This window comes from Eriocheir sinensis, chromosome 22 (genome assembly GCF_024679095.1).
Source record: "Eriocheir sinensis breed Jianghai 21 chromosome 22, ASM2467909v1, whole genome shotgun sequence".
Classification (NCBI taxonomy): Eukaryota; Metazoa; Arthropoda; class Malacostraca; order Decapoda; family Varunidae; genus Eriocheir; species Eriocheir sinensis.
The window spans coordinates 16,076,186-16,102,437 of record NC_066530.1 but is presented as its reverse complement, the minus strand read 5'-3'; the positions used below and the strand labels follow the sequence as shown (position 1 = coordinate 16,102,437).

Sequence of the window (26,252 nt, the reverse complement as noted above, 5' to 3'; positions counted from 1 at the left end):
ATATTTATCGAACAATGAGTGGAGGTGCTTGATGGAACGTGTCTGCTGCAATATATATCCTAGGACTATTAATACTGATGAACTGACGGCTGTAGACCACTAATGACAGACAGATTCAATACAATGATGAAGCCGACAGCATCTCCATCGACCCGTCCAAACCCAATAAGGGAAAATGATGATGAAGAAGAAGATGAAGAAGGAGAAGAAGAAGAAGAAGAAGAAGAAGAAGAAGAAGAAGAAGAAAAAGAAAAAGAAAAAGAACAAGAAGAAGAAGAAGAAGGAGATGATGATGATGATGAAATAGAAGAAGAAGAAGAAGAAGAAGAAGAAGAAGAAGAAGAAGAAGAAGAAGAAGAAGAAGAAGAAGAAGAAGAAGAAAAAAAAAGGAAAAGAAAAAGAAAAGGGAAAAGAAGAAGAAGAGGAGGAGTAGGAGGAAGAAAACACTCAATCTTTTGTAAATCTCTCTAACAACATCCGGCGGGGAGTCAGAGCGAGCCTACGAGGGAAACAAAGACGTGAATTAACCTGCACAAACCTGCCCCTCAACCTGCCCACCCCATCCCTCCCTACCCTACCCATACCCCGCTGTCTAAACTCCTCCCCTCCCACCCTCACCCCACCACTGCATGAGTTTGGCAGCAAAGGCCTCTCGTTTGGCCCAGGCCGCGGGTGTCTGTGGGGGATGACGGGACCCCGACAGAGGGCAACACCGTCGGGGCTCCTCTCGCCGGTTATATTTTAGTGCCGCGCTTGGTGCCCGGCCACAGCTGCCCGCGCCAAGTCCTTGTACAACCCACACCATACCTAGGTCCGTGCTGCTCCGTGGGTCTCCAGTAGCGAGTTATAAGGGTTTTGAGTACTGAAAGAGAGCCCAGTGTGTCTTGTGGTGATGCTAGTGATTGTGAAGTGGGTGATAATCATAGTGAACAGGTTGCCGAAAATAAGACTGAAGATGGGAAGAACAGTGAGCTCGTATTCTTGAAGTCTCGGCACCTCAAACCGCCTCTGAAAAGCCTCACGTATAGAAGTTGCTCGGCTTTTCCTGGACTGTTTTGTGACCCCAGTGGTAGTTTTACACAACCTCTATACCATGAACGGAAAAGTTGACCCATAGAAACCCGGTTAATCCTCTCCGTGGCCTTAGAAAACAGTCGTCATTGAAGCCCGAAACGTTGAAGAATATGGACTCTCAGGGCCGTCCTAGGGTCCGATTGTGGTGCCCAGCGCTAACCACGGAAGTAACCAACCCACATATACCAGTTGATTCATGGGTGCCTACAACTTGAGTGCCTCGTGAATGTGCAATCTGAGGAACATCTAAAGAACGAAGAAAGGATTAAGTACCAGTTGTTGTTGTCGTCTTCAGCAGTGGCATCAGACGTTTGGTTTGAAGTTCTGTTTCCGCATCTGCTGACCTGTGTTTCCTCTGGTCCTTCGTGTGTGTTAATTAAAGGGATCCTGTTGGTCACGTGATCTGCTGGAAACACCACTCCTTCGATGAGCCAGCCTCCTTGTGTGTGTGTGTGTGTGTGTGTGTGTGTGTGTGTGTGTGTGTGTGTTGTTGTTGGAAGATTAGAAAGATATATATGTGTATGTCTAAAGCAAGTTGACATCGACAGGGAGCAGAACGAAACTGTAAAAGATGAAGCGAATGAGATGTAAGACAATTTAACTTTCTAACAGAGCAATCCTTACCTACCGAAGTCGCTTGTCAACAGTCTTTGGGGGGGGCTTTTTTTGGGGGGAGGGCTTGTTGGGGGGGGGGAAGGCGGGGTTGCGGGATGTCTCTTGAACGTTCTCTCTCTCTCTCGAACATTTATTTTCTCTCCCTCTTCTTCTCTCTCTCTCTTCATCGATTTCGCTATATAAGTACTAATCAATTTTATCATCTATTTTTCCAATACTGTGTAAAAAAAGGTCTAGACGTTTGCAAGAGTGACACTATATGATGAAAGGAATAGTGGAAGGCAAAATATAAACTCGCCTGTCATAATTTAGAGAGAGGTAGAAACGCATGAATGAAAATATCTTGAGTTTTCGTTAGGTTAGGAATGTTACTTTAATTCATCGTTCGTTTAGGCAATTAGAAGACGAGAATTAGAGTTAAGAATCATGAATCAAGAATATAAGTGTTAATGTTTTGAATGAGCTTAAATATATAACTGTTCTTACGTTCTCATTAACACACACACACACACACACACACACACACACACACACACACACACGCCTAGTACTCCATCACGACACATACATACGCAAGCTAAAAAAGAATTAAAAAGATAAAAAATTAAATAAAACATGACAAAAAATGAAGTTTAAAAAAGGAATAAAACGCACTTGACCTAACTCTTTGAACACACACACACACACACACACACACACACACACACACACACACACACACACACACATACACACACACACACACACGTACGTTCTCACTGCCGTTGATCCGTGGTGCCTCCTCCTCCTCCTCCTCCTCCTCCTTCTTCTACTTCTCCTCCGCCTCCTCCTCCTCCTCCTTCTTCTATTTCTCCTCCGCCTCCTCCTCCTCCTCCTACTACTACTACTACTACTACTCCTCCTTCTCCTCCTCCTTCTTCTCCTCCTCCTCCTTCGCCTCCGCCTCCTCCTCCTACTTCTCCGTCTCCTCCTCCTACTCCTTCTCTTCCTCCGCCTCCTCCTCCTCCTCCTCCTTCTCCTTCGCCTCCGCCGCCCCGTCCCGTCACGCGCCCGCCTCGCCCTCACGCCGCGCCCTTCAAACTTCGCTCATTAGTCTCCCGCCTCACACCCGCCCGACACTCCTTCTTTCTCCCTCTCCTTTTCGGGGCCTCGTCATTTATTCTTCGCTCTGAATCACGCTAAATTTAACCCTCTATCTCTCTCTCTCTCTTTCTGTCTCTCTTTCTCTCTGTTTTGGTTGCTTTCTCTCTCTCTCGCTCGCTTGCTCTCTCTCGAACGCGCTGTCTCTTAAACGTTCTCTCTCTTTCGAGCGTTCATTCTCTCTCTCTCTCTCTCTCTCTCTCTCTCTCTCTCTCTCTCTCTCTCTCTCTCTCTGTTTTGGTTGCTTTCTCTCGCTCGGTCGCTCTTGAACGCGCTGTCTCTTGAACGTTCTCTCTCTTTCGAACGTTTATTTTCTCTCTTTTTTTCTCTCTCTCTTCACCGATTTCACTATGTACTAATCAATTTTATCATCTATTTTCACACTTCAACATATTTTTCATTCAATTTTTATGTTTTGCTTAGTTTCTTTCTCAATCTCTTTTTTTTCTGTTAGTACATCCTCTGGCTTGGTCTGATTCCCCACCCCCCTCTCTCTCTCCTTCTCTCTCTCTTAGCCGGAAGAACGTCAGTCTCCGTCACTCCCGCCTCGCTCCGCCGTCTGTCACTAAATTATTCGTGACCGTCTGAGTTCCCGAGGTGCAGGACGTCCCCGGGGCTGCATGTTGGCGCTCTCTCCATGGGTATGTCAGGTTACGTTAGGTTAGGTTAGGTTTGGTTAGGTTAGATTAGGTTAGGTTAGGTTGTGTTAGGTTAGGTTGGGTTGGGTAAAACTAGGATAGGTTAGGTTGGGTTAGATTAGGTCAGGTCAAGTTAGGTGAGGTTGTTAGATTAGATTAGAAGAAGAAAAGGTTAGGTTAGGTTAGGTTAGGTTGTGTTGGGTTAGGTAAGGATAGGTTGGGTTGGGTAACATTAGGATAGGTTAGGTTGGGTTAGGCTAGGTCAGGTCAAGTTAGGTGAGGTTGTTAGATTAGATTAGAAGAAGAAAAGGTTAGGTTAGGTTAAGTTAGATTAGAAGAAGAAAAGGTTAAGTTAGAAGAAGAAGAAGAAGAAAAAAAAAGAATAAGGAAAAGAAAGAAAGAAAGAGAAAGAAAGAAAAGGAAAAGGAAGAAGAAGAAGAAGAAGAAGAAGAAGAAGAAGAAGAAGAAGAAAAGAAGAAGTAGAAGAGATTACATTAGGTTAGGTTAAGTTAAAAGAAAAGGAACAAGAAGAAAAAAAGAAGAAGGAAGAGGAAGATTTCACACTTCTTGAGCTTAAAAGAACACACACACAACTTCGTCAGAACTAAAAACAAGTAGCTGGGCGACATCCACAATTCTAAACCTTCACAAAACACACACACCACTTCCTCGGAACCAACAAAACACATATATGGACACGTTACACACTACTAAACCTTTACACGAGAGACAAACACTACATCGTCAGCGCTAAAACAGATATGAAGTCAATGAGTATTTGCAAACTTCCCAGAATCTCTATTGCCGAGACGCGGGGGATCTCTGGGCACACACAACGTACAACTGAAAACGCCTCATTGCTATTAATAACTTCAGCTCATCCCGTGGCACAGCAGGATACGTCTTAAAAGCACTGGTAATATATAGACCCCCAAGGATAGAGGGCGTCACGGGTAGACAGGACGTGGCGTAAAGATGGACGGGTTAGTAAACAGTGCAGCCGGTCAACCTTCTTCGTTGTTTTCCTTCTCTTTATCACACACACACACAAAAAAAAAAAAAGACTGCTGAAGAAACTCAATGAAAAACGAGAAAAAGTAGGCGCCGTCTTCAAAGGATTCCTCCCATCAACCTTAATAATTAGAATATCGAAAACAAAAACAAAATCGGATCAAAACGAAAATAAAAAACAGGATTAAAAAGCACCACCGTTTTTAACTTTGAGTGTTGTCTTTCTGAGCGGCGCTACACGGCTCACCAACAACTTGAGTAGCGCTAGACGGCTCACCAACACGGCTAATTTCAGCGGTGGTCCACGGGCGCCGAACATACTCAATGAATGCAGAATATTTAACACAGAATTTGAAATAGTATACGTAGATGACATATGAGGGAGGGAGTGATGTGTTTGGGGTTATGTGTAAGCGCTATTAAGAGGTTCGAACTCCACTCAAAAGGACTTTATATTAGAATCAGACTCTAGATACGCCACTGGCCACACCACACCGCCGCTACCACCATAACCACCATACTCTTTCCATATACATCCCCTATTCACCAACACCACCATCATCACCTCCACAGAACCCCAACACCACATACAGTCAACCACACAACAACCACCACCACCACCATACACTTCCACCATACATCACCTCCAACACCATACAGTTCCCATACTCACCACCACCACCACCACCAGCATCATCACCTCAACAGAACCCTAACACCACCACTACATACAGTCAACCACACAACCACCACCACCACCACCATACACTTCCACCATACACATCACTACCAACACCATACGTTTCCCATACTCACCACTACCACCACCATCCTCACCTCCACAGAACCCTAACACCACCACATAGTCAACCACACAACCATCACCAACAACAACAACACCATACCGTTCCCATACTCTCACCATCACCACCACCACAACCACCACCACCACCAAACACCCCTCACCATGAGTCACCACACACCATCCCCTTCCTCTCCCCTCCCCCCCAACCACCACCCACCTGTCACTCTTAAGACACTTCACAGCACCTTCAAACATGCAATCTCGAATCACAGGTAAAGCGGCCGGGTGTTACAGGCTCCTTAAGCACCTCGGGCATGGAGCCAAGTTAGTGCTTACCCGCCCACCCTCGGCACCACCACCTCCTTCCGTAAGCCTCCGTGATTGAACCAGACTAAACATTATGCTTGAAAATGGTTACGTGGTGGTGATGGAGGGGGTGCGAAGTGGTGTTTGACTCTTTTTACAGCAAGGGAGGTAGTTCAAAGGTAAAAAACAAAAGAGTAACCAATAGGAGCCCGCTAGATGTTGCTACGACTAAAGTAAATGAACGAGAGAGATAAGAGAAGAGGTCAGTTTCGGATTTGGTAACAGTTATGAAGCTGAGTATGGTGTTATGGTGATTGGAAATGGGGTTATCCTCATGGTGTGTATTTGAGAATGTTATTTGAGGAAGGGGCTGGGTATGGTAGTGATGAACTGGGTATTATTTCACTCAACCGCTACTCAGGTTAAGAGAAGATCGAGCGAGGTTATTATCTATATAGGACGATGGATACCGCAATGTCAGTCCTGTGAGGCGGCCTGTGTGGTGTGTAGTGTGTGTTGTGTGGTGTGTAGTGTGTGGTGTGTGCTGGGCAGCGGGTGTAGTGTTCCTGGGGTATACAGTGGTCGTCTATGTGAAGCCAAGGGATCCACAGAAGCATCTATGAGTCAGTGAGTGAATTGTCCGTTTTCAATCCCGTATTCTTAGGACCTCTCAACTACTTTCAAATGCTACAAAGGAGATTAGTCTGTTCCCATGAGTGTTTCTTCACGTTCACAGTGCAGAAGCCTGGTCACACTATCACTAGGCTCATAAAACTACCCATGGAAACCCCAACACAACCTCTACGAAAGCCGAATGTTGGTGTGTACTCCACGATATGTATGGCTGACTCTTCATTGCGACACGATACTAAACATGTAGGAAATGAATCTTTTTCCCTATCTGCAATATGGACGTGTGGCAGGCACATGGCGCAGCAGGCAGCCTTGATCGGTGCATGTGGCGGTGGGGTGCCTGCTGCCAGCCACCCCCGCGGGCCAAGACAGCGGCGCCACCTCCCCTCGTGTGGGTCACCGTGAGCCGCGCCCGCCCGCTGCCTGCCCGCCACCCCCACCGACCACCACCACCACCACCTCGCCCTCTTTCCATATGTCCAACCCAAGTTTTCCTGTGCACAATGACTGACATGTTTTCTTGGCCTAGTTGTGGCAGCCTCGATGAGTTAGAGACGCGGCAACAGTGGCAGATGCTTATAACTATACCAATATCAAACGACCATCAACAAAAACAGTGAAAATAACAAATGATGGTGATAACGATGATGATGAGGATGATAGGAAGAAGAACAATAACGGACATTCCTCCTCCTCTTCCTCCTCCTCCTCCTACTACTACTACTACTATCTCCTCCTCCTCCTACTACTACTAATACTACTGCTACTACTACTACTACTACTACTACTACTACTGTGTGGGTGGGGGGGTGGGGGGGTGAAAGGGACCGGGATTGCAATAGTGTGGAACAAGCTTCATCTTTCTGGGAAGCTTACACACACACACACACGCACACAGATCGTAAACAACACCGCGTCCGCTCCCTTCCCCTCACTTCCTTCACCGGAGCACGAACGAAAGGGATTCCCAAAAGTCCTCGTTAGCGAAGAATCTCGGGGCTTACACATAGCGAGAGGAGGACTGGGCCAGGCGATGGAGGGGAGGGGGGGAAGGGCCATAGTGGAAGAAATGTTTAAGAATATATATATATACGCTCAGAATCATGCTGGTGCGAAGGTTAACTGTAAACAAGGCAATATTATAAGGAAAGTCCACATGTTTGTGCTCGTGTGAGGAAGGCAGGTGGGAAGGGGATCCGATGCCAAGGTGAGAACAGGGTATCGAACTCCTTCCGACTATTTTCCAAGGCCACAGAGAAGATTAACCGGATTCCCATGGGTGATTTTCGAGGTCAGGGAGCGGAGGTTGTGTAAAACTATCACTATAACATTAGAAAACAGTCCAGGAAAAGCCCTAAGTTACTTTTATAAGAGGCTTTTCAAACTGGGAAACTGAGGTGCTGATATGATAGAAATACAGGTTTTAGCTTCTCCCATAACCTTAATGTGTTTTTTGTGGTCATTTTTGTGTCCTTTTAATGTGTTTTTTGTGGTCATTTTTGTGTCCTTTTAATGTGTTTTTTGTGGTCATTTTTGTGTCCTTTTAATGTGTTTTTTGTGGTCATTTTTGTGTCCTTTTAATGTGTTTTTTGTGGTTAGTTTTGTGTCCTTTTAATGTGTTTTTTGTGGTTAGTTTTGTGTGTCCTTTTAATGTGTTTTTTGTGGTTAGTTTTATGTGTCCTTTTAATGTGTTTTTTGTGGTTAGTTTTATGTGTCCTTTTAATGTGTTTTTTGTGGTTAGTTATGTGTCTTTTTAATGTGTTTTTTGTGGTTAGTTTTGTGTCCTTTTAATGTGTTTTTTTTGTGGTTAGTTTTATGTGTCCTTTTAATGTGTTTTTTGTGGTTAGTTATGTGCCTTTTTAATGTGTTTTTTGTGGTTAGTTATGTGTCTTTTTAATGTGTTTTTTGTGGTTAGTTTTGTGTCCTTTTAATGTGTTTTTTTTGTGGTTAGTTTTATGTGTCCTTTTAATGTGTTTTTTGTGGTTAGTTATGTGCCTTTTTAATGTGTTTTTTGTGGTTAGTTATGTGTCTTTTTAATGTGTTTTTTGTGGTTAGTTTTGTGTCCTTTTAATGTGTTTTCTTGTGGTTAGTTTTGTGTCCTTTTAACATTATCAAATACAAGTACAACAATTTCCTGGAGGCATTTAGTAAGGCATCCTCAGACGGCTCCACCTCCCACACACCGGTGCCAGATTATCGTACTCAGACTCTCAAGAGGTTCATGGCACAGAGGAAGGGTCAAACTACCACCAGGGTGATAAAACTATTCCTGGAAATACCCACAACTCCTACGAAAGCCTTGTCAAATAGCTGTTCTTGGGAGACGAAAATGCCTTATAATACGACTTTTGTTAGAGTCACGACTTATTGATGTTTCTTTGCAATAGTTTTAGTTCAGAAACCGGATAATACGATGCTTATAATCCTGGTAACGCTGATCCTGTACCATAGCTTAGAGGGTTCAACTCCTTACTGAGTACGATTTGATTGACTGATTGATAGCTTTTTGTTGCAGGTATAAAACAAAAGAGAAGGGAGGAACCTGCCAACCCAACCCCCAGGCAATACATATGGTCGTATCATAAGACATTTCGCCGCCCAAGAACACATATTTGACAAGGCTTTCGTAGGAGGTGTAGGCATTTCCAGGAGTAGCTTTATGACCATAGTGGTAATGTGACCCTTCTTCTGTATCGTGAACCTGAAGCAACACTCAATAGAACCCGACTGACCTCCTCTTTGACCTTTAAAAATAACTGATGTGAGGAGCGAAAGTGTTATGATACCGACCTATAGTGTGATTGTACAACTATTAACACATCTGTAGATAGCAAGGCATACCGAACAGTGTAGATGAAGAGTACGATAATATGGACCTATGGCACATTATTGAGGGACATATACATTTACAAACAGTTCCCCGTGCAAGATGTGGCAGTCTGCACACCCACCTCCCCTCGTGACGATGCCTGTTGAGGTGCCAAGGACAATGCAGGTCTTAAAAATGGGACGGTCTGACACCACTCTAAACAAACACTACACCAGGAAACGATGGTTGGGTCACGTTGGTATTGTTAGACGCTTGCAACTCTCACATCAACAACTCCAAAGGCCGAAAAGGAGGTCGATAGGGTTCTAATGCGTGTTTCCTTAGGTCCACGCTACAGAAGAAGGGTCAGACTACCACCAGGGTCATAAAAGTACCCCTGGAAATGCCCACAACTCCTACGAAAGCCTTGTCGAATAAGTGTGAGTTTAAGCACTAAAATGTTTAAGAATACGCTCAGAATCATGCTGGGGCGTAGGTTAACCGAAAACAAGGTAATATTATAAGTAAAGTTCACCTGTTTGTGCTCGTGTGAGGAGGGCAGGTGAGAAGGGGATCCGACGCCAAGCTGAGAACAGGTTAATGAGCCCTTCCGACCTGCCGTGTTGATAAGAAAGTGCGTGGAGATTGAGTTCACTGCGTAGATTAAGGAAGCTCTCTCTCTCTCTCTCTCTCTCTCTCTCTCTCTCTCTCTCTCTCTGCTTTCCCATTCCTTTCATTATTTCATTTTTTTCTGCCCATTTTCTTCCAATATATACATCGGGGTTTTTCCATATCCTCTCTCTCTCTCTCTCTCTCTCTCTCTCTCTCTCTCTCTCTCTCTCTCTCTCTCTCTCTCTCTCTCTCTCTCTCTCTCTCTCTCTGCTTTCCCATCCCTTTCATTATTTCATTTTTTTCTGCCCATTTTCTTCCAATATATACATCGTTTTTTTTTCCATATCCTCTCTCTCTCTCTCTCTCTCTCTCTCTCTCTCTCTCTCTCTCTCTCTCTCTCTCTCTCTCTCTCTCTGGTAAGATGCAGTATATGGATAGCCTAATACAATATCCCAGTCTGGTACAACTTCAAAACCCACAACTTATAATATTTTTACCTCATGAACCAAAGTACACAGCAACGGGGAAAGGAGTAAGGTGGAGGTGATGGAGGTGAAGGGTCTCGTGGTGGAGGTGGTGGTGGTGGTGGTGGTGAGGCATGCGTGGAGGTGGGTGAAGGAGGATTACCGTTCTCATGTGACTTGACTCATAACACATACGCCGCGGTTTTTATCTGCATCGGTATTCTCAAACGTTTTCACCCTGAACATCAACTACTGTCTAAGGTCAAAAAGGAGATTAATTGGGTTTTCATTAGTGTGTTTTTAGGTTCATGGTGCAGAAGGGTCAAACTACCAGCAGGGCCTTTAAACTGCCCCTTGAAATGCCCAAAACTCCTACGAAAGCCTTGTCAAATATGTGTGCTGCGGCGCCTAAGGGTTTGAGAATATGCGGATTGTACCCCGTTGAAGCGACCGACAACAACACTCACAAAAACGGGTCATATTTTTAAACATTTCGAATCCCATATATTTGACAAGGCTTTCGTGGGAGTTTAGGGCATTTCCAGTGGTGGCTTCATGACCCTGATGGTAGTTTAGCCCCTCCTCTGTACCGTGAACCTAAGGAAACACATTAGAACGCGATTGACCTCCTTATCGGCCTTTGAAAATAGTTGATGTAGGGGATGGAAGCGTCGAAACCAATATCGCAACTGTCACATCGCTCTTGAAAAAGCTATACCCCATGACACGTTATACTGATGTTTTTTTTTTTTTTTTGGTAACAAAGTATAAAGAAAGGAAGAATATGCAATAAACAAATGTCTTTCTCCATCATTATATACAGGCTTTTATCGAATATTATCAAACGACTGAATAACAATGGTCTCAGTAATAGGCTTTACATTCCTCCCTTCAAAAAAGACAAAGAACTGGCTTGCAAGAAAGTGTTCAGGCAGCGTACGTGTGTAGGTATTCCATGGGTAGTTTTATGAGCCTAGTGAGAGTTTGACAAGACTTCTTCACTTAGGAATGTAAAAAAAACATCATTTGAACCCGATTAATCTCCGTTGTGGCCTTTGGAAATAGTTATGAGCCGAAAGTGTCTCATTAGGGCCACTTTCACAGTCATATTTTGTTTATTTTGATCGTTACCAATGGCTGTTATCGCTGCTATAGTATTTCCACGTAAAACTGGCCGATGGGGTAGTGGCGGCTGCGGGGTTAGCCTAGCCCCGCACCTTACCATACATTCTCAACATCTCTCCCGCCTAGCCCCGCACCTTACCACACATTCTCAACAGCTCTCCCGCCTAGCCCCGCACCTTACCACACATTCTCAACAGCTCTCCCGCCTAGCCCCGCACCTTACCACACATTCTCAACAGCTCTCCCGCCTAGCCCCGCACCTTACCACACATTCTCAACACCTCTCCCGCCTAGCCCCGCACCTTACCACACATTCTCAACACCTCTCCCGCCTAGCCCCGCACCTTACCACACATTCTTAACATCTCTCCCGCCTAGCCCCGCACCTTACCACACATTCTTAACATCTCTCCCGCCTAGCCCCGCACCTTACCACACATTCTCAAAAGCTCCCCCGCCTAGCCCCGCACCTTACCACACATTCTCAACAGCTCTCCCTTCCTCTGCAGCCGCCACTATCCCAGTTTCACGTGGAAAATTGTAGCATCGATCGCCCCCATTGGTAACGATCAAAACAAACAAAGTGACTGTAAAAACGGCCCTAAGAAAGCACGGGCCCAAAGTGTGGCACCATCCGTCACGCTCAGCCGCCCCTTCACTCTATCCCGACAAATAGATTTCACCTTAAACCGTCATCTGGCAAGCCGGGGTGAAGACACGTCGCCGGTGATAAATTGGAGAGCAAGATAATATGATGTTTCTCGGTATTACAGAGGGATTTGGGGAAAGCAGTGACATAGCCTACTGAGCGGTTCACTGACGGGAGCTTGAGAAAATATCCGACCATGATCACAAGTTCTTGGAAGTCTCCCTTTCGTTAGAACTAGAACCTTTAGTCCGCCAACCTGAGTGGAAAGCTGCCAAGGGGAAAGGATAATAGTTGATAATAGTAGATAATAGCGTATATATAGTTAGTTAGTTTATTGACGCAAAAGTGCAAATTTACAGTATACAGTGGAAAGTACAAAATTCCTCTCGGTCCAAATAAAGAAATATACCTTAACAAGCTTAGGTCAAAACACTATGACATAAGTATTCTTTTAACACTAGGCGATGCAAAACATTGATGGAGAAGGAATTAGGTTCACGGATCCCCTGGAACTTATCCTGGACCTGACACCATTTATCCTTTGAAACTGAAGGATTCTAAAACGTATCGTCGTGGAAGTTGCTTGGGTTTTCATGGACTGTTTTGTGTTCCTGGTGATAGTTTAACACGATTTCCACACCATGAACGGGAAAATCACCCATGAAAACCCAGTTAATCTTATCGGTGGACCAGGGAAAGAGTCGTAATGGGAGCTTGATAGGTTTAAGATCATGGACCTAGGTTGACGGATCCCGTACAGCCCCTCAAGGACCCTTCCCCCAGGCCTGAGAGTACGGGTGTGTCTCGGGGTGTTGCGGTGGTCAGGTGAATGGGTGAGGAGAAGCGGCAGGTGTTGGCAGGCGCACGGAGGGCTTGGCAAGGGCGGCCTGTTACGATGCTGGGAGGGAGCTGGGTGGAGGGGGAGGGGGCTGGCGGGGAGCATTTGGGAAGCATCGCCAAGAAGGAAACAGCGAAGTACTAGACTGTCACTCGTCCCGTCTGCTTCTAAAGACCAACCTCATTTTTTACTTTGACGTTTTAGAAGTTGGAAAAATAAGGTGATAAAGATGAGAGAGAGGAAACGCTTGAAGTATACTAGATTGTCATTCGTCCTCGTCTCTTCAAACCATCCTCATTTGTTTGCCATTCTCGAAGTTCGATAAGGAGGAAGGCAACATAGAGTATTAGATTGTCACTTACCTCGTTCCAAAGTAATGCACAGATATTTATACACTTTTCTTTTTTGCAGGTTTCGTGAATTTTCCTGTGTCTGCCGAGAGAGAGGAGGTAGGTGTCCCCAGCGGTCAGGGGTGGGCGCGGGGCAGCTGGCATGGGGGGCGGGGCTCCTGCGGAAAACACACACGCCTGCACACACGCCCACACGAGCCCGCGACACACCTGAGGGGAGAACCGGTGGAGGCTCATCAACACCTGACAGCCTTTAGTGGTGAGTGGAGGGAAGGGGAGGGGAGGGTGTCTGGCGGCCTCATTGTGTCAGGGGAAAATAAACTGAGAGATTGTTCCTCTGATCATCATTAATGGTTGTTGCAATTAATAAATGCTATTGTACTGTTATCAAGACTGTCAATAGTGGTTCCAAACTTACTGCACTTTTAAGATAACTGTTTAAACTGACAGGTGTCATTTCGTGAATATTAGTATGCATGTTCTGTGTCTGCCAAGGAAGACTTCTCATCAACAGAGGCAAAGAGAAATATTGGTGTGTGTTTTACCTGAAGGAGACCTCCTAAGGTGTGTTCTTTCCTGCAGATGTCGCGCGAGGGAGGGCCTGCCGGGGGCGGCGGGCGTGACGGGGCCAGCGGTGTGGCCGCCCAGCCTTTCCCGCCACAGTTCTACCCTGTGGTTGGGTACCAAGGGTCACCTCAGGCCTGGTTCCCGCCACACCCCTCCACAGGAGTCCCCGCCACATGGAGCCCGTCGTGGCGCCCCCCCATGGGCTACCCGGCGCCCACCCCGCCTTGGGCCGCCCAGCAGGCCCCATCAACAAGCATCGCCAGCACCGCCAAGGGCACTGGCGCCTCCGATGAGTACACGGTCGACACCCTCAGGCGGGTCTTCAAGGATGACGACGGCCGCGTGGAGATCCAGAGAGTCAAAGTTCAGCGGCGGAACCCCGAGCCCGGCGCCGTGACCGTGGCGAGCCCCGAGGCCATGAGCGTGGTCCCCGTGGGCACCTTCCCCCTCAACGAGCGCCGCCCGCCGCCCAGGAGGAACCGCAGGAAGCCAGAGATACACGTGACAGCCATGGGGCCCGCGGGACCGTACCCGTGGTACCCCTACATGCCCTACATGCCCTACCCGTACCCGTACCCTTACTACTTCCCGGGGGGGTGCGTGTGGCCGTCCGGCGCGACGTCTGACACATTCTCCACCTGGAGCGGCAACGATGAGAGTGAGGGCGCCTCCTCCCACCAGGACTCAGCCCTCAACTCTCAGCGCCTCGAGTCGCGCGTCTCCCATCTCTCACGCGACTCCTTCCCCAGCCACCGCTCCACGTCCCCGGCCGCTGCCTCGCACATCACCGACACCCACAGCATCGCCCCCTCGGACAGTGTATCGGTCCGTGGCCGCAAGAGAGAGACCTCGCTGGAGCGGGCGCTGCTCGGCCCGACACCCCCGCCGCGTACCAAGAGTCGGGCGTCTTCGTCACTTGGGTGTAAGTCTGACGCTGGAAAGACCCAGGAGTGGATGCTGGAGATGCAGCGCGCCTTGCGGGCCAGCGGTGACGTGTCTGTGAAGGCGCCCGCCACTGGCTCACTGCGGGATGTGTCCTCCGACGTCATATACAAAAAGATCCCTCCCATAAGAAAGCGGAGAAAAATGAAAGCTGACGATATGAGCAGCAAATCCTCCATAACTGACTTGAAAGACATTGATGACTTGAGTGAGCGACAAAGTGCTGTGTCTGACGTGGCTTTCGACGATTCAAGACTGAGTCCGGAACTTAACTATGCATTCCGGAAACTGGAACGATCGGTCGAAGCTTTTAGGCATGAAATCAACGCCGACTCCCCCGTTCAAAGTCACGCAGAGTCCCCGTCAGTGGAGATCTCCCAGTCGAGCGGCGAAGTCACTCCCACTGAAGCCTTTGGATCGCCGTTCTCAGATATACGCAGCCTCGCAGAGAAAGCCAAGGAAGAGGAAACGAAAAGGCCAGGGTCATCCAAGCGTTCAAGAGCCATATCAGAGTCCGTATCCTCTCTTCCTTCCCTGGAGGCGGCGAGAACTGGATCAGCACCCGACGTGTCCCATCATCACAGACTTCCTATTGTTTCCCCTTCACAGTCTAAGGAGTCCACCGTCACCAATATTATAACAGTCACTTCTACTGCCGTGTGTTCTTCTTCACCTACAACAACGGCGTCCACCGCACAAGCCACGCCATCATCTGTGACTGCACAACGAAAAGGGGATGACAAAGTACCCTCAGCGTCATCGGAATCAACGACAGTAACTCTAAAGGGCGAAGCAGTCTCAGAGGCTACTCCTAAACCATCAAGCTCCGAGGAGTCATCAGAGGCCTCCAACACCACCCTCATCTTCCGTCCTTCGTCCGTTCCGCAATCATCTCAAGGTCTCTCAGCGGCCACAACAACAGCAACTACAACGGAAGCGAAAACATTGCCAGCAGAAACGGGAACATCAAAAGCAGCAACGGCAACGGAAACAGCAGTCACGGTAAAGGAAAGATCAGTGGAGGTTTCTTCAGAAGCTAACACGGGTCTTGAAGGAGTCGGAGAGGCCAGTGGGAGGCAGTCTCAAGCCAGCAGCGCCACCACCTTCTTCTCTACGCGGACTACAGACGACTCCCACGCTGTAGACACCGACTCCACTGACATTCCGATGCCTACGACTGCTGACGAGGTGAGTTCTTCCATAGTAGAGTATCAGGACACCTCTTCACCCGAAATTGACCTCTCTTCCAGACTCTCGTTCTTTTGTCTTTTGTCGGAGCAACGTTTAGCGGACTTTTTTGTTACCGTTTTTGTTTTTTGCCCTTGAGTTGCCTCCTCTGCTCTAAAAAACAGATGGTCCCAAGGAAAGGATTGCGAGCTATTTCACTCCCTCAAAAAAGTAGTTCCCTTCACTCTGCTAATGCTTTTCCTCAACCTTGCAAGACATTTGGTACCATTTACTCGTTGTTTGTCTTGAGAGTGACGAGTGTTATGTCCACAGAACGAGGAGTCCCCTGCGAGTACTGGCCCCGAGGATGACCATCCCTGGGTATTGCAGCGGCCGGAGGAGGCGCCCACACTCAACACGGCCGGCCAAGACGAGCGTCGAAATGCGTGGCGCGCCGAAGTAAGGTAAGGCGCAGTGATGTGACATAGCTGAACATCTTTGTCTTGAAGGTTCAGACATGGTGAAAATTGGCCAGGTGGAGATGCTGGACGCTCCTTGATGCCGTAGATGGAAAGGGGCAGAAACTTGGGGCTACGAAATATCCAAGTAAACATAGTGTGAATGATCGAAGCCTTGCAGTTTGTTCATAAGAGTTTAGATTCAGCATTAGCCATTTTTCACACAGTGCTTCCCGACATGAGTCCCCCTTCCTCTCCCCCACACACACAGATCGGACTAAATAGCAATGGTTTATCTCCTCTTTTTTTTCCCAGCTTGTGGCGGGCGCGTCTGGTAGTGTCGCTGTGTCGGGGCCGCGGCCTGGACCGTCAGGACTGGGCCACCTTCCATCTGATGGTGCACCACCCTCTCACCCTGGACCTGAAGCTGTCGCTGCTGCACGCCCCGCGCCTCTGTACCGCCAACAGCAGCGTAGGGCCCGCCGTGCTGAGGGTGGCGCTCATCCAGCTGGCGCAGTACGGCGAGACGCTGCTGCAGTCAGAGTCCGCCAGGCAGTCCGGCTGGCGATCCATCAGGCTGGACGCCGGCCACGCCTGGGTCCCCGTCAAGGTGGGTGAGCCATGACACTTCTTTACATCAAGGGAGGCAGCTCAAGGGCAAAAAACAAAAAAGCTCGCTAGGCGCTGCTCCAATAAAAGATAAAAAGAATGAGAGGTCAGAAGAGAGGTCAGTTTTGTGATTTCTGCTTCCAACCATCGTCCGAGTATCTTTTATGTGTCATACAACTTGTGTTATTAAAGAAGAATGCCAGGTTTCCATATCCTCAGAGTTCATTACAACATTAAAGACGCAGTGGTGTTCTTACGATCACATAAGTCATTCCATACCAAAATAAGACCGTAAATGAATGCTACTTTAATTTTCTGAAAGCTAAAAGATCAAGTAGTGAAATAAATCACTTAGGTTCTCAATCACACATACAAACCACACAAGTACACGATGATAACATTCTTCTGTATCTGGCGCCGCAGGGAGCCGCTGAGATCTTGCAGAGCCTCGGGTACCAGGAGCGAGGGGACGGCGCTGAGCTGAGATACAGTCGTCGCTGCAGCCCCGAGGCTTCCGTCGTGGCTCGCCTCACCCTCGACATGCTGGTGCTGGCCGAGGAGTTCCGGCTCTTCCTCACCGGCACCCACCAGTACCCTACCAACGTGTCGGACCTCTTCTACCCGGAGTCCGTGGCTATGTCCGCCGTGACTGACCTGCCCCAGCGGCCACCCTCCTCGGAAGGCAGCTTCATCTCGGCCCAGTCTGAGGCCGGACCGGTGACTATTGGAGAAAGCAGAGCGTCTTCTGTCACCGATGAAGATACAGAAACCTTGCAGACATGTGCCCTGGCAGTCGGTAATCACGAAAAGTTACTGAGACACAAATCTACGTCAGAGGAGGACATTACTGTTAAGGAGGATGACATTAAGAAAGAACCAGTAGAGATAACTTCGGCGGAGATCGGAGAAGTGAAACAAGAACCAGCCCCCAAGGTAGTCACAAGAACGGACTCTGAGGCTTCAGCTGAAGGTCCTGACGGGCAGCAGCTCCTGACGCCAGCAAGCGACTCCACGTCCCTCAGTTCTGACGTGACCAGCCTTCCAGATCTGCAATCCAACACGACTTCAGGAGACAGTCAGCGTCTGGATGGATCGGAAGTGTCAAGTGGCAACGAGACCGTTACTCCGGGCGCCTCTCCAACACCGACCCCAGAGGTTAATTCCGTTTCTAAAGCCGATGAGGCTAACCACGCCACCTCCGCTACTCCGACTCCTGCAGCCACGAACGATAACCCCGAGGAGCACGTCTACGAGGAGATCGACGTGATACGCGCACAGGTTCAAGCGATCAGGGCATCAAGTGTTCCTGCAGACTCAGCGCCGCCGCCGCTTCCACCGAAGAAGAAAGTCAGCTCGGGTGGGGAGGATGACTCGGGGCTCAGTCTAACGTACCCGCAGGTGGAGTGGTCATCAGCTTCCACGCCGGGATCTCTGCGCGGGGGATCGACCAGCGCCAAGAGGAAAAAGCGCCGCGCTCCCATGCCGCCGGAGTTCATGCCGCCAGACTGGAAACAACGCCAAGACCCGCCGAAGAAGGATGATCTTGAACCAACAGTCAAGATCAGGGAGTCCAAGGATCCTGATAACACAAAGAAGAACGAATACAGAAGATCCTTGAATCCGTTCTATGAGGAAATCGACGCCGTTCAAGACGAGGTACGGGAAATGGAAAGCAAGAAGGCCACCGATCAGGAAGAGAGCGCAGCGAGTGGAAATCCGTTCTTGGAAGACAAACCCAAGGCCGCAGGGTACGTCGGTAAGAACCCTTTTTACGACGATGTTGTGTTGCTCAAGAAGAGTGAGGAATACAAAGAGATTAAACGAAACGAACCATCCCCAGCGGCTCCCAAAGATGAGTCAGCGTCTCCTCCTACCCCCGCCGAACAAGCTGAGCCTCCAGTGGTTCGTCCCAAACGCAGAGCTCCGCGGCCGCCACCCACTCCCCCAGCACCGGCAGATGAGCCTCAGAAGCCAGCCACCCAACAACACACACCTGCCACCCCTTCACCCGCTAATACTCGAAAAACTAAAGCTCAGGATGAACAGAAAGTGAGTGCCACTGAGTTACAAGTAAATGAGAGAAGGGAAAAGGAGAAGGTGAGCGGTGGTGATGGCGTTAAGCAGCCCAGTAAACCAACACCTCAAAAAAGTGACGAAATCGCGGCTAAATCATCTGTGTCAGCAAACGAAGAGAACAGTAAAACAACGGAGGAGACTTCTTCAGTGCCCCCTCCGCTTCCGCCTCCCAATCAGCGGATAGCGGACGCAGACACACCACCAACCTTGACTCCGAAGATGAACCGAGTCATTCGCGTGTCGCCTTCACACCCTAGAGCACCGCCGCCTCCACCGCCAACTCAAGCCAAATCCACAACTCCTGCTCCTGAAGAAAAGGCGAAGACCCCAAAGGAAGAGACCCCGCCGCCTATCCCCCCACCAAAGGCTCCACTCTCCCTCCTGGATGAGATACCTTACATGGATGCCAGCGAACTGAAGGAGGCGAAGGAGAAAGAATCGTCCGAGTCTGATCTTGTTGCTCCGGGCGCTGTGATGACCACTCCTACGCTTCCCCGGCAGCCCGCACTCGTGTTGACTACCGTAGGCCTCCCCCCTGAGTGTCCCCCGCCGCCACCTCCTTGCCCCCCACCGGAGTCCCCCCCTGAAACCCCTCATAACTCCCCCCCAGATACACCTCACGTCTCCCCACCGGAAACACCCCATACGTCCCCGCCTGCAACCCCTCACGCCTCGCCAAAACCCTCCCCGAAGCCCTCTCCTATCCCTCTATCCCGCCACCAGACCCAACACTCACTGGTCACAACGGAAAAGGGCTCGGTGGATCACGTTAGCGCCACTGACAAAGAGGACGGGACGGCTCCACCAGTTCCACCGAAGATTATACAAGAAGAAGGAACACCCCCAGTACCACGGAGGACCCCACAGGAAGAAGGAACAACACCACCAGTCCCACGGAAAACCACAGAGCAAGAGGGGACACCACCACCAGTACCACCGAAGAACCTCACCCCAGAAGGAACACCGCCAGTCCCACCGAAGAACATCCACCCAGAAGGAACGCCCCCAGTCTCACCGAAGAACCTCCACCCAGACACAGCATCGCAGCCACAAAACGGGTCTTCAGCCACTCACGGCCCGGTTACAGCAAAACACTCGGGTCAGAGCTCGTCTTCGGAGGAGAGATACGAGATACCGGACACGTCTCGAGCACCTCCACCTCGACCACAAATTCAGACGCTTCCCACAGCAAAGCAGACTAACGGGAAGACCGGCCCGCCCCAAGAGGAAGACCGCTATGAAGTTCCCGAAGACCCAAAGCAGCCCATCGGTGTTTCCTCAAAGGGTGGGAGTGAGAGAGTCAAGGCAATAGAAGCTGAGGAACGGTACGAGATTCCGCAGGTGGTGAAGGAGACATCCGTGAAGCGAGGAGTAAACGGCGCGGTAAGTAGGACGTGAGGCAAGGCGTGTGTCTGTCCTTTGTGTATAGCTCATGTAGCTTTTGGAGACGCTCAGAACGATCCCAAATAGTGGTCTCGGGTGAGGAAAGGCAGGCGTGCATGGCTCACTCTGCAAGCTAACTCAGAACATGAAGTATTGTTCGCACTCACATCTCAGAACATAAACGTGAGCTGTAGTATCCCATGAATTCTTGCGTTACCTTCACAAAACGCCTAAATCATAATTACGGCTGCTTGTCCTATAGGTGTACCTCTAGATGTGTCAGCTTCACGTAGTGGCAAAGCTCGCCTCATATGCTCAGCAGCAGATATTCACACCAGGAGGCATTGTCATTTGGCTGCGGGAGAGGCCAGTGCATGATGCTTGTTCTTCTCTCCCTACAGACCTCGGTCTCGGGCAAATCCTCTTGCATCCTTCTCTGACACCCTCCCTGTCACCGTAAGTTGTCTCCCCGACCTTACTGTGGCCTTGATCATTTTGACGCACCACTCCACCACACCCTTCCCTCGCCTGACATGTGATATTTATGATCCTTATGTCACAACACTCGAATACTTTTCATGGTTGCTTTTTTAATGTATGGCCATAATACTGAATAAAGAAAAGAAACCCATCACCAACAGTCACTTGTTTTGGAATACATTTGGACACTAATATGATTTTCCCTTTATAACAGCAACATATTGTAGCTGTGGGTCCCGGAGTGTACAATAATTCATACATACCAAGCCAGCACCGACGCCTGAATGTCTCTGCATGTCCTCACCTTCCAATACTCATTATAGATTAGATTATACCTTCTGGAACGTTTGGGTTCGACTATAAATCGAATACGACTTGTTCACTTTTGAAGAGTTTGCTTGCTTTCTGAGCGAGACCAAAACTTTTATTAGGTGACAAAGTTTATGTCGGCTCGATCTGGTTGCTTAGAATAGAATCCCTGTGGTGTAGGAAACTCCTGCTCCATATTTCCCTTTAATGTCCAGTGTTAGAATAGAATCCCTGTGGTGTAGGAAACCCCTGCTCCATATTTCCCTTTAATGTCCAGTGTTGCTAACTCTCGCGTGGCTTCGTCTCTAGACGTGTTTGCTGGTGTGTTGATCTAATTTGTGTTTATCTAATTTGTTCTCCCATTCGTGTTGTCAGGCAGCCTCAGGGACGGTGCGGCCTTCTCTGATGGCGACTGGCGTGTGTTGTAGTGTTTGCAATTACAATTCATGCAAATATTTGATATGATTATTTATAGCACAAAACTTGAGTTTATTTTTGTATGACACGACCATCAGGGTCTATTCAATAAATTACAAACAGTGCATGTTGAAAATGCATTATCACATTGGAAATCAGTGTTTGTATTTACCTTCATGTGCAACCTTCTGTAAATTATATACCTTACCAAATACAAATCAAAAAATCAAATCTAGCTGGCTCTCAGTGCATGTAAAATATCTAGCTGATGGACGCTGGCAGAGATTAAAACCCTTTGAGTATCAAGTTATATGTCAGCAACACACACACACACAAGCACACACACACACACACACACACACACAAGGGACACGTTCACCACTCAGGCAGCTGGCCGGGCACTCACTCGCTGACCGCCAGGCCTGCCAAGGACGACTCAGTGCACTGTGACCACAACTACCATTCACAGGCGAACACATAGTCCATGCAGCTGATTCTAGGTTACGTAAGTCTCAATAAACAGTCCTGTGGCAAAGATGGATAGGTCAAAGTAATCTCATGCCCACAGCCATGCTCGGTGTCCCTCGCCCGCGCCACATCGCCTAGGAAGGGAGAAATAGCGGCTGTCTTCGGCCCTCCAAAGCCTCCAAGAAGACGAAGGAACAATCACTCGCCTCCGCCAAGGCCCCCCAAGAATCCTAGCCTGGGGGAGGGCGCGCAACGACCGTCCTCTGATAGCTCGTCCTTCACCTCCTCGTCCTCCTTGCCAGTCTCAGCGCCGCACCACAGCAACAAGCCCACCAAGAGACGCTCCTGGCCCTTCCTCCTCTGTGACTGCCTCTACGTCAACTGTCGAAACTACGAGGACGTGGAAAAGTGAAAAGTACATCTCGTTTGACTTCCGTAAGAGACAGATTATTGATTATCCAAGAAATATTTTGCATTATTCGAGTTTTTTTATGTGTTAGTGAAAGTATATACCACCAAATCAGTTATATAGCAAATAGTGCACACCTCCTCGTCATGTTTTGGAAAGGTTAATTAATCTTGTGATCCTTCTGTTATATGTCTGTTAATTAGCCGTTGAAATGGTGAAGTCCTAATGCCAAAGTGCTGTGAAAAAAAGCTCGATATTATCTATCTGTCCACGCAATATGATCGTATGTTCTTATTACTACACTTATGTTCAATGTTCTTAGCCTTCCTTATGTTCCTGTAGTCCTTGTGTTCTTAAGTTCTTGTACTCTATGACTCCTTATATGTTCTTATTATTACGTATGTTCTTGTGGTTCTTCCTATGTTCTTATGTTCTAATGTTCCTATTACTCCCTATGTTCTTCTGTTCTTATCTATATCTTATGTTATTTTCAATCTTTATGTTCTTTTGGAGTTACCTTATATATCCCAAACAGCCTCTTGCAGACTCCTTACGTTCTTATGTTCTTACGTTCTTAATCACACCTAATGTTATGTTCTCATGGAGCTGCCTTGTACATGCCAACCAGCCTTTTGCAGACTCCTTTCGTTCCTATGTCCTAAATACGTGCAAACTGTGATTATTAAGCCATCTCTACCACCGCATGTCAGGGGGGAGGATGGGACAGGTGAGCGGGCGGTACACTTAGGCGTTGGGATCACTAATTACCCTCCCCAGGTGTCTCTGTACAGGTAAGCAATAGTATCTCGTCTCCAGTGTGTCGTCCATGTCTTAGCAAATGTGTCGATCTGATATTTATACCAATTGGCAGCATGTAAATTATCTATTGTCTGATTATACGGAGAAGTCCCACACGCAAATAAAGTATATGTAAATCTTTGTACGTAGATTTTGATTATATATTTAACACATTTTCATTACCTTTTAGTCCTCTCGAAAAATGAACACTACACTGTATATAGGCTGTGATGAATTAAGACGACGATTACTTCACTTAAACTCAAACTAAACTACTAAATAAACTTAACCCACTATAACTACAATGCATTCATATATCTAACACATTTTCATTACTTATTAGTCCTCTCGAAAAATAAACACTATACAGGCTGTGATGGAGACAACGATTACTTCACTTCAGCTTAAACTAAACTACTAAATAAACTTAAGCTTGTGTGGATAGCTATATAGTTGCCTTGAGCCACCATCTATACAGGCATTATTACGCTCCCTTGATAGTTAGTTAGTTAACTGGTTAGTAACTGTTAGTGTAAGCAAGCTCAATGTAGGCGTTTCTTGCATAACTTCACTCGTACGTATAAACTTAACTACTTGTGTGGATAGCTATATAGTTGCCTTGAATCACTATCTATACAGTGATTATTACGCTCCCTTGATAGTTAGTTAGTTGGTTAGTTAGTGTAAGCAAGCTCAATGTAGGCGTTTCTTGCATAACTTCACTCGTACGTAGAAACTAAACTGCTTGTGTGGATAGCTATATAGTTGCCTTGAACCACCATCTATACAGGCATTAGTATTCTCCCTTGATAATTAGTTGGTTAGTTAGTGTAAGCAAGCTCAATGTTGGCGTTTCTTGCATCACCTCACTCGTGCGTAGAAAGTATTGCGGGGTCGTCATTCTTCTCTCCCCCTCACGTCTGCAGTGCATGACTCAAGTTGACTTTCGCAAGACCTCGTGTTGCTTGCATGACTGATCAACGCAAAAAAGGCTCCAATTAAGGCTATTTCTCAAGGCCACTGAAGATTAACCGGGTTTTCATAGATGATTTTCTCGTTTAAGGTGCGGAAGTCGGGTAAAACTATCACTAGGGTCACAAGATAGTCAATGCAAATCCCATTAACTTCTACGAGAGGCTTCATTGTGATCCTAGTGATAGTTTAATCCTGCTGCATCTTGAACGAGAGTCACCCATGGAAACCCGGTATTAATCTTCTCTGTGGCCTTGGAAAATTCGTAATGCGAGCCCGATACGTTTCAGAATATGGCATAAGTATATCGTTGATGTAAAATGGAACTTTCACTAGTTTATCGCTCCTTGATATGGGGGAAATGGCTTCTCTAATTTAACGAGGGTATTGATATTAGTAAGGGTGTTAAACTATGTCCACACGAGAAAGGAAGGCAGGAAGAAAGGTCATTTGCCAAGGTACTTCCGTTGCAAACTTAACCCAGGATGCATAAATAGCGTCCTTTCACTAGCTTATCACTCTTCTGAAAGGGGGAAATGGCTTCTCTAAAAATTAAGTGATATTAGTAAGGGTGTTAAACTATAAGTCCAGACGAAAGAGAAAGGAAGGAAGAAAGGTCACATGCCAAGGCTCTTCCTATATCCCTTCCGTACTTCCGTTGCACACCTCGGCCAGGATGCATAAATATATTGATGTAAAATGAACCTTTCACTCGTTTATCGCTCTTAGGAAAGGGGTAATAGCTTCTCTAATCTAACTATGAAGGAAGAAAGGTCATTTGCCAAGGTCCCAATATCCTTCCGTAATTGAACTAAACACGACTATAGCGAATATGTAAAACGCTAAAATGACGCTTTCACTATATCATCGCTATCTGGAAAAGGGGCAATAGCTTCTCATCTTATCGAACGAGGGTATTGATATTAGTAAGAGTGCTAAACTGTGAAGGAAGAAGGTCATTTGCCAAGGTCCCACTATATCCTTCCGTACTACCTTGAACTGAACATATGTAAAACGCTAAAACGCCCCTTTCACTATATCATCGCTCTTTGGAAAGGGGGCAATAACTTCTTCTCTAATCTAATTAACGAGGGTATTGAAATTAGTAAGAGTGGTGAACTATGAAGGGAGAAAGGTCATTTGCCAAGGTCCCAATATCCTTCCGTAATCCTACTACTTCCGCATCAGAACTTAAACTATGTAGGACGCTAATACGCCCCTTTCACTAGTATATCGCTCTTTGAAAAGGGGGCAATAGCTTCTTCTCTAATCTAACGAGTTTATTGATATTAGTAAGAAGGAAGAAAGGTCATTTGCCAAGGTCCCAATATCCTTTCGTAATCCTACTACTTCCGTATCAGGACTTAAACTATGTAAGACGCTAATACGCCCCTTTCACTAGTATATCGCTCTTTGAAAAGGGGGCAATAGCTTCTTCTCTAATCTAACGAGTTTATTGATATTAGTAAGAAGGAAGAAAGGTCATTTGCCAAGGTCCCAACATCCTTCCGTACTACTTCCGCATCAGAACTTAAACTATGTAAGACGCTAATACGCCCCTTTCACTAGTATATCGCTCTTTGAAAAGGGGGCAATAGCTTCTTATCTAATCTAACGAGGGTATTGATATTAGTAGGGATGCTGAACGACCCTCATTTCCTCATTCCGAGCGAGCGGCACGTAAATACACCTCGTCCGAATGCCTGCACACCTTGCCTATTTAAGGGGATTGATTTGATTGATTGATTGATTAATAGTTTTTTGTTGACATTTATTGAGATATACACATACATATAACAGTATACATATATAGCCTCAAAAGGATGAAGGTACCTCTGTTGACTTCACCCCAACCCTGCTGTATATTGTGTCTTAACATTACCTTACGTATACATTAAATTACACTATATTTCCGTACACTATGACATCCAGTACACTTGATTGATTGATAGTTTATTGTTGCACTTGACATCTTAATTTACACTTTCCTGTCATCTCTTCTGTCTTATTATTATTAAACATCCAGATGAGTTGATCAGTGACGTTCATAATTTAATGCTGGTTCCTGAATCTGTACAGAACTGGGACACTCTAATATTTAAGGGGAGGGAGGAGGAGGAAGAGTTAC

The 26,252-nt window shown here is 47.2% G+C and overlaps 1 protein-coding gene across 3 annotated transcripts; it reads left to right on the top strand.

The window, feature by feature from the left end:
* The first annotated feature begins 660 nt into the window (after positions 1 to 660).
* LOC127002159 (mucin-17-like) lies at positions 661 to 23,295 on the top strand. Of its 3 annotated transcripts, XM_050867819.1 has the most exons (8): positions 661 to 811; positions 13,131 to 13,328; positions 13,652 to 15,766; positions 16,079 to 16,209; positions 16,519 to 16,813; positions 17,236 to 20,271; positions 20,673 to 20,727; positions 22,046 to 22,194. In XM_050867819.1, exons 3-7 carry the CDS (start codon positions 13,652 to 13,654, stop codon positions 20,709 to 20,711), a joined length of 5,616 nt encoding a protein of 1,871 aa, XP_050723776.1. In that variant the 5' UTR covers positions 661 to 811; positions 13,131 to 13,328; the 3' UTR covers positions 20,712 to 20,727; positions 22,046 to 22,194. The 3 variants fall into 3 exon arrangements, with proteins under 3 accessions (XP_050723776.1, XP_050723774.1, XP_050723775.1); XM_050867817.1 differs by lacking the exon at positions 20,673 to 20,727 and having other exon boundaries at positions 22,046 to 23,295; XM_050867818.1 differs by lacking the exon at positions 20,673 to 20,727 and having other exon boundaries at positions 805 to 825; positions 22,046 to 23,295.
* Positions 23,296 to 26,252: the final 2,957 nt, after the last annotated feature.